Genomic DNA, 12,633 nt, shown 5'->3' with positions numbered 1-12,633 from the left:
AGGGACGTGAAGGATGTGTGTGTGAGAGAGAGAGAGAGAGAGAGAGAGAGAGAGAGAGAGAGAGAGAGAGAGAGAGAGAGAGAGAGAGAGAAGTACGAGACAGCGAAAGAGGCAATCGAAGTGCGGCGGGGTGCGTTGATGACACGTTGTGCGGTTTAGGCCCGCCACATCTGCCCACCCGTGACGGACGGCGGCCGACATGTGTAGGCCGAGAATGTGGCCTCCAACCGCCAGACATCGCGCGGGACCGTGAGGAGGACGTCTTTGCCGCCACAGCCGCGCGATGCTTGTCAAGCCGTCCTGGGCTGCTCGTGGAGATCACCCCCCGCCTTACTGACGGCGGGAAACTTGAGACGGCGTATCCAAACGCGCGATGATGTCAGGCAGCAAGAGCGGTGCTCAAGAAGTGTGCGCTCTTGCGCCTGGACAGCGCTCGGCTACCATGTTGCGACACTGTGAGAATCCTTTAGCTTCACTCTCGTAACGTTACGCACACAGCTCGCTTGTTTTCACATGCCCACGAATGTACTGCGCTGCTGTGGTGTATAGAGTGGTGTTGCTTTTCTACCAATTCGGTAAACGGGTATCATAGTGCACAGCATAAAACAAGAGTTCCTATTGCTCTCAACCCCGCAGAAAAGTAAATGTTGTTGGATTGCGTACAGTTTGTAGTCGGTCAACCGACGTAGTGACTTGTTTTTCGAAACACAAGAATGTCCCTAGACGACGATGTCTTCACTAAGTCTCAATGTTGGTCGATGTGCAGCGTGTTACACTCTGGCTATACTGGTCAGACCCACGGGGTATAAAAGGGCGCGCAACGGCAATAAAGGTCGTTCATCCTGTGAAAAATAAAATAAATAAAACGAAACAAGCATTGCAGACAAAAAGGCAAAACGATACAGAACTGAAGCAAGTAATGACATTTTTGCACCTCGGTAAATAAACTCACCCATCCGTCAGTCTGCAATCAGAGTTATCCTTCGTGGATGGCACATTGTTCAAATGCTGCAAAGTGGCAATCCGCAGACAAATGTGCAAAGAGATGCTGGAACGCCTTTATGAAGGGCGGCTTGGTATAAACGGCTGCTGCCCTTTTCGCCCGGAATGCTGAAGGAGTAGAGGACATGACTTCAATGCGCAGCATGCGCTGTCGTTTCGCCTATCGTCAACCAGAAGAGCCAATCATCAAAATCCCTGAAGCTCTATTAACCTGAGAGAGAGTTGGAATCTACCTCTGTGTCCATTCAGGGCCTTCCTACCTAGCGGTCTATGATGCACAATCAAATTACTCCAAGGTGGAACGTCTAGCGCAGATCTCGAGTGAAAGCAACTGGAATCAGTTGGTTGATTTGTGTTGTTTCTGATGCGAGCTTAGGCAGACATAGTCTGGCAGGTATTTCCTTGCCTGAGCAAACTCATGAAGGCAGTGAAATTTCGTTTTGACATTGTTATAAATTCTTGTTCACCTAAAGTTCTTAGGAAATGGTTTTAAGATAAGTAATAAAATGCTTAAAGGCAGGAATGCCACTGACCCCCCCCCCCCCCCCCCGAATTGTCAATAACGAAGTACCAGTGATAAAAGAAAAGCATGCCTTCGCTATCATTGTTTCACTAAGAACATGCGTAAAGAATGCATACACCAATCCAGATACAAATTAATGCTGCGCACGTGGATATCAGATGCATTGCAGGAATTGAAGTTCAATCATGCGTGCAACACACGTAAGACGACGAAGACGCTTCTGAAGCTCATAGCTCATGCACATAAATTAGCGCCTAGCTAAAGGCGGGCCCGAAATATGTGCAAATTGTGTGCAGTACCTATAGGCTTAAAATTTGCTGGTCTTAGGAAAATTTTTGTTTTCTATAACGTGCACTAACTGCGCATGAGGACACAGACTGAGTTACACGGTAGATTTTTAATATTTCAGAGGTTTCTATTCAAGAAGCGCACCGCGATGGAAAAAAAAAATATATAGGACTGGCTTGCAATGTAGGCTAAGCTGATACAAACATGCAAACATAGGCAGGGAAATGAAAGGCTCATTATGATATGCATAAGAAGGAAGCCAACCGTCAATAAAAGCAAGGAAAACACAGAGGAATATTTTTTTTATGATGGCGTTGATAAAGGTGAGAAATTAGTAGCCTAAGAATTTTTATGTGAAAGCTTAAAATAGAAAGAAGAAAAAGGAAAACTCACGCCCCTTGGGGGATCGAAAGTTTGGTAGCCGTGTTAGGGTCAACGCAATTAACCACCACAAATGCAGGTACACGTATATGGGAAGCTCTAAGGCGTATCACATAAAGATCACAACAACCACCTCTGCTCCGAATCCGAATGGTATAGAAGAGGGGGCCTTCCGCGTGCATGTGGCCTTTGTTTCATCCTTCTGACCCACGCACAGAGCTTCGGAATTGACAAACAGGTAAGAAAGACATGCATATTGAAACCGAGGCATTCGATGCGCGTAACTTTCAGGTCACGTGCCCTGCAGGCATACGCGCGCCGAAAGCTACCACGCATGCCACGGTTTGTACTCGTAGGAGGCGTATGCAAATAAAAGGGAGCTCACCGGCACTTGCTCAATCTCGGGGGACAGCGGCGAAGCCCTCCAGCAGATGCTGAGCAGAAGGCACCACCTGCGAGTAGCGCCAGCCGTGAAATTAGGGCCAAGAGCATTTTTGTGTCGGAATGTTCGTGACAGGAAAAACGCATTAGTAAATTGGCTACCCTATTCCTTGTCGAGAACACGAGTTCATTCGCGCACGTGGCCTCACTGTCGGCCCTTTTGGAGTGACGCCCTCTGCGCATTACGAACCCCTATGCAGTCGGCTCCGTACGGTGAATATGTATTTGGGAAGTGAATTTTCAATAGTGCCACTTCATGCGCGGCAAAATATTACTCTTCTGAATTCGGCTGCATTACAAGGTACAAATCTCTAAACGTTTTTGCATTATATTGCGGTTTTGTGAAAAACAACACGTTAGTTTGTAAAAATTTTCAATTAACGTGGTAGTCTTATGCATATTATTTGTGGACGACTACTGCACGCAGCGAAGCCCTGTTTACGCCCCAAAAGCAACTGTGGATCTGTGCTTGAAGCACTTCCAAGCTTGTTGCTTACTAGTTTTAACTACTAAATTCCTAGCCCCTTACTGCTCCGGCCCGTCGCCATAAGCTTCATTGATATTGAACACAGTTGGGTTTCATGTTAGCACGGGTCACTAACCAAATCTTCATGTTCCCCTAAATGCGGCAGCTATGCGTGGCGTCATCGTTAGACTAAAATACTGTCATACATTATAGTTATCGAAACACTTTTGCGACAGTTACACTTGCAGCAGAGTTGTTGACGAAGTCAGGCCGGTAATGGACGTAGAAAACTCTCAGAGAAATCGCAGCCTAGAACTGCTTCAGTCTTCCTCAGGAACCGACGAACCTTGACTCGCTAGCGAGGGCTTCGCCTGTTACTTGTTGCCCAAGTTTCTAATTATCACAACTGCGCTCACTTTTGAGCATGTCAGTGTTTCCTAACTGGACCAGCGTAGAACTCACACTGTCCAGAAACCAAATAATAAAAATTGCCTTACAGACAGTACTCTCTCTGGAAGAAAACCTTTGTGTGTCTATCTAGTCTCTTTCTTGGTCTGTGAGTGTTTGCGCTGTTGAACCACCATTACGAATCAACACCAACTAGCCCAACCTCAAGTTCTTCTAAAGAAAACCTCGCACGGACGAGCAAACGACTCGTTCATGCACGCAGTCCCATTCAGCGGGCTGTTAAAGTTTATGAGTTTCGTTCGGACATCTTTGCTGCCGCACATTATTGAGAAATAACAGAAAAACATCTGCATGCCAAGTATCGATTCCCGGTTTATTGTTTTAGTAATTTTGTTTCAAAAGCAATCGAACTTCAGCCGCAGAAGCTGTATGTAACCGCCAGACACCCCTTAGGTTGTATGCTTACCCTAAGCGCACTTTGACTGTGTCAACATTTTTGAACATTTTTTCTGGCTGAAAGAACAAATTATAAGCGCGATCTCCACCCGGCGGGATGCAAGCGAATAATGCGATTGTTTCGGTTCTCAGGCCAAGAGGGGAAATGTTCGATCCCACCTCGTGGCCTCGGCTCTGCTCACAACGGGCGACAACCACGCTGCCTCGATCCTTGGCCCACAAAGTGGCTTCGGCAAGTACGCGCTCTAGCATTCAACCACCGCCACGGGCGCACAATTTTTCACAGCGACCCGCTTTTCGGCTGAGAAACTTGACGGCAACTTCCGTTGCGTGCTTTCAGGCCGTGCGGAGAGAAAGGGCGCCGTATGAAGCAGGCAGGGCCGAGAGAGCCCCGCATGCCTTTGAACAGCGAAAAGAATGTGTACTGCAACCGCACTTTGGAAGGATAGCTTGGCCGCAGGCTCCTTGGCACCATGCTACAAGGGATCGAAAGATATTCATCATTAAACGACATTTGCATTCATGATAATGCACTGACGACAGTCACCTAGTATATAATGAATCTGATGGGACACTTAACGATTAGTTAAACACGGAAGTAAAGACAAGGCAGATACATAATGAGCAGGCAGGGATAAAAAAAAAAGAAAACATTGAAAGAAAAACAAAATGAGCAGACCAAATGTACAGTTAAGAAAATACTAAAACCAAGTGGAAAAATCGAATGAACTTGAGTTGCATAAAATAAATACTCGACAAAGATGACAATATGATACTAAGTACAAGAGGGGGTGAGATGAGACTTTGTCATCCGCTAAGTTGGTAGGGGGCTTGCCGCACAAGGGCCAGTTGGTCTTGCAACCTTGGCTTTCATGAAAGGAAGCACGCAGTAACTGTTTTATTACTCGACGCACACCTGAACGACGCCGTCGGAGAAGGGATGAAGGAGGGAGCAGAAGACACGAGTAGTTCTAGGATAGACTAGGCGAGATTATGCAAAAAGATAAGGCACGGTAACTGTCTCTAATCCTGAGTGAACACCTGAGGCGCTGTGATGGAATGGGTGGGGATGGCGGGAGTGGGAGAGAGGAAGCCAGGAAAGGCAGGGGGAGCGGGTCGCGCAAGTAATAGGGGGGGAGTCTAACCTGCATTGTCCCGATGCCCATTCACGGTTGAGACACCTACGCCCCTTCGAAGCAGGCAAGCAGTGTCCATTGATGAAGGAAGCCTTTTGTACCCCGTGGGCTGTACCGCTGTCAGGCATCGAAGTCTTATCTAAGGTAGGCATATATAGAAACTTGGCATCCACACCATGGGTCTATGTAACTTCTGTGACCAAAACTAGCGCCTTCCGATCGAACAGCAGATGTAAGTACCTTCAACGCCGGCCTCGAACGCCATATCGGCGCCATAGGCCCAAACCACTCGTGCATGCGTCGCAACAAACCGTCTACGCTTGCGTCTTACACGGGGCCCTACGGGCCACACCGGCAAGCAGCGCCGCAGGCGTAACGCGGCCTCCAGAGGAAGTGCAGAAAAGACTCTTCCAGGCTCAGACTGCGGGTGTGATGATCCGCGCCGCCGCAAAGTATGTTCCCCGCGCGCAGTCGCCCACCGCCGGCCTGCGAGCCTTGCCGCCGGCCTCACAGGACGGCGCAGGAGCGCGCTACGCAGGGCCTAAACCGCGGGCGGGCGGGCGGGCCGCGGTAGCTGCTTGTTTACGGGCAGCGTGAAAGAAGCCGTTTATTTTGAGAACCTTCGCGAGCGTTTTTGTTGTGCGTTCGAGCGGAGGCCTTTAATGAGCGCGCGCACCCTTGGGGCTGCGCGTGGCCCGCAAGTGCGTCGGACGGTCCCTATCTATAGATGATGGGCCGCCCTATAGCGGCGCGTACAGGTCCTCCTCGCCTCCTTCCCCGTCAGAACGGAAGCGCACTTCCGAGCTGACGAAGGAGAGGAAATTCCGAAGGACAGCGAGCTGCACGCACGTGCTAGAGACACAAGGCGGAGACGGCGGACGGGTATATACGGCCGTTTATTATTTAGCAGTCCCTGTAACGAGAACTTCGCTAATAACGAAGATTCCTCCTATCATTGAAGCTCAGCAGGAAGGGAAGAACTTGACGGGAACATTACGTGTACTATCGAAACACGAAATGGCACGCTCCCCGCCTCACATGCATGATCTTCCGTGTATTATAATAGCAAACTATATCCGTGTCAATTCAATGCTACATGTAAACGCTGCGGCGGATGTGCGACTATGGTACACATGGTCTGGACATGCTCACGATACACAGCAAAACACATGCACACCAGACTCATGGGAGGCTCTGATGCCCAACCCAGACCCAGAAGTCCAAAGGAACATCATCAATCAAGCTTTGGACGCCGCCGAGTCCCAGTGGGTTACGGCCGACGCCAAGCGAGAGGCAAGAGGACAAAGTCCTGCGACCCTCCGATTGATTGACTCTGAAAAAAAAGTTTTTCCACCCATCACATTCATGAGGAAAATTAGCACCACGTTTCGCTATACCAGATATCTGGATGTGCGGCAGATGTGCCCGAATGCATGATCGAAATGAGTCCTCAAGCTATTCGATGCCACCGATGGATTCGGCATTTTTTTTTAAGTACTGTACCATGCCCTATACTAACACATGGCTTAATCACACGTTCGAAGTAATACCGCATCTCAGAGGTGAGTACCAGAGACTGCGGAGCTGAAGAGCAGGAAGAAATATATATATATATATATATATATATATATATATATATATATATATATATATATATATATATATATATATATATATATATATATATATATATATATATATATATATATATATATATATATAGCAGACAAGGTTAAGTAAATGAGGGGCCCGTTAGACAAACTTATGAAGGGAGCGAACAGTCACCCAAACCAAGGTGCATAGGGGAACGTTATTTTATTTTTTTATGTGCCATGCTTATCAGTGGGATAATATTACTGAGATTAATAAATCGCTTAAAGAAAATTACTTATATGAAGCAGCAGAAAAAAAAACCATGCCGCCGGTGGGATACGAACCCACGACCTCCGAATATCGCGTGCGGTGCTCTTACAATTGAGCTACGGCGACTGTTTCGGTGACTGTCCGCTCCCTTCATAAGTATATATATATATATATATATATATATATATATATATATATATATATATATATATATATATATATATATATATATATATATATATATATATATATATATATATATATATATATATATATATATATATATATGTATGTATGTATGTATATATACATAGTTCAAGAAATACGCGCGTGCCATCTCCTCTACTTTGGTCTACCTTGCAAGCCACCAACAACAACGTGGTCTAAAGTGCTGTTCGGCTTAATAAGGAGCAAATGAATGCACGGACACGAACGAGGATTCATTCACCTGATTCACCCCTTCATCTCCACTTATATTAACAACAGGTCAGTACAGGACTAACTGATGAAAAAAAAAAATCATCGCAAAGCCTGCATCGCAGAATCGAGGGCATGAGAAAGCAGGAAAGGAAACGTTGAGAGGTTAGTTAACCAGCAGGGTAGCCCAGAGGTAGACTTTCTCAGGCCGGGCATTTTCGCGAGGTTCCTTTCCCGCAAGCGTCAACCCCGCTTGTAAAGACGTGCCTCATACATGTTCGAGGGAAGCAATCCAAACAAAAGAAGTAAAGTGCCTGAAATTTCCAGGAAACCTCGTTAGCTTGTGGATTCGGCCCATTTTGATCGTCTTCATGTAGAAAAAAACACACACACCGTGGGTGTGTCACGGCCCCTTATAACCCACAGGTGTTTCTCTTGGGCCGAAAACGATTTACAGATTGCAGACTGCACTAAACACCTCATACTTAAGCTGCCTTATAATGGACACATGTGCGATACCACACGCTTGATGACTTCCAAACGATAACACAGCACAAGTGCAGCGTGAAGCAAGCGACGCAGAATTTGTCGTAGATACATAGATTTGCGGAGTTAATGTCGCTCGTTTAAAACTAAATAGTTAAAAAAGATACGTAGCAGCTATAACCTTGTGCTTACCGCATGTCTGGCCTGTAAGAAGGAAAAAATAAAGCGCGTATACTGCTTTGTTCGCAGCTCTCCCGACTCGACACACATGTCGACAGTGCAATAAGAAAATCAAGTCAGCCACTTGGTTGGAGCTACTTCAGCAAACACGCCACCCGCGTTATGCAACAAGCGCAGCAACCCTTGCGCAAGCTGGTTCTTAACGGTTCAATAGTTTGTACGCTATAGTTGCTACACGGCACCCTTTCGGCTACGAAAACAAGGTCAGGCACCTGCTGTTCCACGCGGCATTCCTCGATCCTCAGCAGGATCGGCGCGTGTTTTATTTCGGGACCCACGATCACCCGCCACCCCCCTTCCCATCGGGAAAACTTCCGCAAGGCTGTGCGTGTGTGCGTATGTGCGGATATATGCGTCACTATGCGGTGAGCCACGCGCCTCTCAACCTCAGAAGCGAAAGGTGGGGGCCCAAGCACAGCGCCCGCCGCCTGTGTTGCCGACACGACGGCGGCGTGTTTTTGCTCCTGTCCATCCATCCGTCCATCCATCAGGCGGGCCACTTGGCTGCCACCTTAACGAGCCTCCCAGGAGTGCCGAACCATCGACGCTTTTAGGAACCCTCCCCACTGCGCCCCGCACTCGTCGCACTGGAGAGCGGCTTCACCGCTGCCCTGTCCGATAACGCGGTCAGCGTCCTCAGGCATGAAAGGCGGGTGTAATACACGCCGGCAGGGAGGGAGTGCTTTGCGGTCTTGTTCTCAACACAGCTTTAGCAAGAGATACATTTATACGCAGCCACAGCTTGACATGCATGTCTGGACAAGAGGAGTATTTTATACAGGTACCTGTGCCTAAATGCACTAAATACCTGACACCCTTTAATTTCTTTCAGAATATTGGGGGTAAAAATCAGGCGTTATTCCTTAATGTCTAAATCGCGGACAAACAGATGTAAAAAAACAAACTAATATCATGATTCGGGCTCTAGCCCAGTAAAACTGGCTTCGAGGAACGGAAATGGCGCAGTAACTCTTCTCAATTCTTGGTGGACACGTCAACCGCGCCCCGAGGGAAGAGATGAAGATCGGAGTGAAAGAAGAAAGAGAGAAAGATGTGCCGTAGTGGAAGGCTTTGTAGTAATCTCGACCAACTGGGACCTTCCTTTTACCTGCACTGAGCATGCACAGAACACTGGCGCCTTCGTCTTTCGCCTCCATCGAAACGCGGCCGCCGCGTACGGGTTAGAACCAGCCTCGTACACGTTACAGAAAGTAAGTAACCGATTACATTTGCAATTACTCCATCTTAATTGTCACTGATTACAGTGGTCAGTTACAGCCCCAGGAAAGTAACTGATTAATTACACGAAAGTAATCGATTACTACTGCGTTATTGCTGTAACAAAAATTTGCTCAGCCTACATTAAACTACTGCCGCTTGCTTGATATTTCATTTCACACTAATTTTCAAGAGGAGTTCTTTTTCGAAGTTGTCGCTAATTTCCCCACATTTTCTCGTGAACAATGCAGCAGCTACACTGAACACTCTCTCAGTGTATGCGCTGTAGGGAAGGTCGGTATCATAACGTATGAACACCCTTAGCACCAGCTCGTAATTGCGCAATGCTTCGATGCTAGTGTCCCCTATGAAGCGCCACGCTTCATTTTTGCTCCATGCTTTGTGTGGAAATTTCCAAGTTGAGTGTAGTGGGAGGTAAATTGGGCGCCATCTGACAAATCGGAAAGGGTGGGGGGTCTCTACAGAGCGGTCACGTGATATTTCTAGGTAAAAGAACTGCCGTTGAAAGAGGCGATGACACTGTGTGGTACGAACATGATCAAGCGCGATGCTTCTCCGCAGGCGGTCGCTCTGTCACGAAGGAAGCATCCTCGCTAGCACCAGTGTTTGCTGTCAGTTCAGGTTCTCAAAGCTGTACCGCTGGTTATAAATTTTTTTTTTGGAAAAAAGCAATTGAATACCTGTAATAAATTACAAAAAAGTAACTGAATTACCCGGAACGTTACCATTTAAAAAACGTAATCGATTAATAACAAAATTGCAAGAAAATGTAGACCTGAGTGGCCTTAATTTATCGGGAGCCGTTCACTACGGCTAGCCTGACCGTTGCTAAAGAGGCCTCTAAAAATCATTTAAACATTTTCTTTCAACCCGAGAGCGCCAGTGATGTACGAACGAACAAATAATTCGCGGAAAAATAAGATGATTGCAGGGCGCCCAAATTCTCTAATCCGGGTTGCAAAAAAAAAAAATAAGGAAGGAATGCCCTCAAGAAAAAAATAGAACTTGTATAGGCTCTTTTCGCACTTCAAAATATTGCGTAGCGCAGATTCACGGCCGTGAATTAGAACCAGTCTTAGCGCTTGGACGTTGCCGAACCTAGTAAAATAGGCAATAAGGGTCGATATGTTCAAATTTTTCAGTTAGACTTTATTCCCACTACCACACCGTAGTGAAATGAAACACCTTCAGATCAGTTAATATTCTTTTTCTTAAAGAAATTACTTCTGCATAAATTATCATCCGCGCTATTCAACCGGGGCTGCGATTAATGCTCGGGGATTTCCGCTTCACGCAAACGCCACAACTCGATCTGTCCTTTTTTTACACAATTATAACGCCAAAACCCACACACTAAACAATTTCTCACCCTTTAGGGTGTAAATCAGCTGTCCCCAGACTAACACCCTTTCCCAATTGTTCGGTGGTAAAAAAGGGTGCAGAGATCAGCACCCTTAATGAGAGGTGCACTTAGTGATACCTTAGAGGATGTAATGGTTGCAACCTCATTAAAGGGTACTATTTTTCCATAACACGTCTACGATTGCATGTTGGAAGGGTGCTCCACATTGATTCACCCATGAAGCAAAAGCCTTGCATTGATGCGCGCCATCGAAACTTTCATGCTTTGCAGCCTTCCTGAAGGGTGCTGATCTTTGCACCCTTTTTAGCACCCAAAAGGGCGTTCGTCTGGGGACAGCTGATTTGCACCCTTACGGGTGAGAATTTGTTTAGTGTGCAAGTCCCCGGCTGTCTATTTTATGACCTGTTTGCTTTCGCTCATTCGAATTTTGCTCAGAAATTTTAAAGCGTGAGCCTTAGTGTAACCCACAATCCAACATATTTGCTTCTTGTATACCTGGCGAATTTAGTAGACTTAATTGTGACCAACATTGAAGGTCATATATACTCTCGATTTGATTAAATGGCTCGAATACAGCGTAATGAGTCGATTCAATTCATTTTGCTATTTATTTGCCACATCGGGCACCTAAGAAACTGTTTGATATAAGAACTGAATAGAGATTGCTGTCGCTCTCTATTGCCGGCTACCGGCGCCGCTTTAAGTGACCCACACAGAAGAAGAAGGAAATAGAAAAAGAGAGAAAGAAGGGGCGGCGGTGGTTAAGAAAAGCGCGAACAAAGGAAAGCCGCCCCTCCCTCCTGTAAGCCAACGTGCTTCAACGAAGGGAGACTTTCCGTTAGCTTTGGCAGCTTCGACAGCTCGCCGTTTGGAGCCGCCCATAACTTTGCCTCTCACGTCGTTAAGCCACGCGTCGTGTCACAACTGTTCACGCTCGGGTGAGCGCAGTCTGCCGGCGCCATCCTGCTGCCTCCCCTGTTTTTGCTACACTGTCGCTTTGTCGACTCTGCATGCATTTACTTGGACGGGAGTCAAGTGCAGTTCTTCCCTTCTGCTTACTTCGGCCTTCAGTGCGCTGCAAGACGAGGCGGATGGGTTAAACCGAGTGTCCCGCAAGTAAAAGACACTTGTGACAGTGAAGTAGCTTCCCAAGGGGTGTACGTCGACTGGCGTGCGTTAGTATATGAACTCGAATAGATGACTAGGAAAAAAGGCCCCCTTTATCCTATACCTCTCGGCACGGTTCACGAGGGACACAGATACCACGCCTTTTTATTTCCTAACTTCCTGCTCCTCTGATTGAAAAAAAAAAAAATGAAGGTAACCTTCAACTAGTTAAGTGGCTTTAGAGAAAAGAAAATGGTGCAGTAACTGTCTCACTTCTCGGTGGACACCTCAACTGCGCCGTAATGGAAGGGAGGAAGGGGGCAGTGAAAGTAGAAAGAGAGAAAGAGGTGCCGTAGTGGAGGACCTCGGAATAATTTTGGCCACTTGGGGATCTTAAAGGTGCACTGCCATCGCACAGCACACAGGCGCCTTTCTGCGTTTCGCCTCCATCGAAACGCGGCCCTCGGCGGCCGGGATCGAAGCTGGGTATTCCGGCTCAGTAGCCGAGCGCTCTATAGCCACTGAGCAACCGCAACCAATGACGTCATCAACGAGAGAAGCCTCTAGAAGGTTACAGAAGGTTATTTTGGCGCAGACCATTTGAAATGTTATTTAAATGAGATACCACGTTTAAGCTTGGTTTGTCCTATTTCGGTTGGAAGGAAAATATAAACCTGCTTTATCATAGTTTAGATTCGCTGGTAAAATTTTCTATCCAGAGACACTAACATTGTTTTGTGTTGCGCCGCCTCTAAGGAACAAGCACAGATAGCACCAGAAACAAGCATTAACTGCCTAACCATTGTTAACTGCCAAA

The 12,633-nt window shown here is 46.9% G+C and overlaps 1 protein-coding gene across 1 annotated transcript in view; it reads right to left on the bottom strand.

Annotated features, from left to right (window-relative positions):
- The window catches only part of LOC144125582 (ADAMTS-like protein 4), a 54,356-nt gene that overhangs the window by 29,994 nt on the left and 11,729 nt on the right, over positions 1 to 12,633 (bottom strand). The window contains 1 exon segment of the mRNA XM_077659074.1: positions 2,580 to 2,646. Within this exon segment, the coding sequence (XP_077515200.1) occupies positions 2,580 to 2,646 (67 nt within the window).

Source organism: Amblyomma americanum, chromosome 3, assembly GCF_052857255.1.
Source record: "Amblyomma americanum isolate KBUSLIRL-KWMA chromosome 3, ASM5285725v1, whole genome shotgun sequence".
Taxonomy (NCBI): domain Eukaryota; kingdom Metazoa; phylum Arthropoda; class Arachnida; order Ixodida; family Ixodidae; genus Amblyomma; species Amblyomma americanum.
The sequence above is the reverse complement of the archived record's forward strand: the minus strand, read 5'-3'. Positions and strand labels throughout refer to the sequence as shown.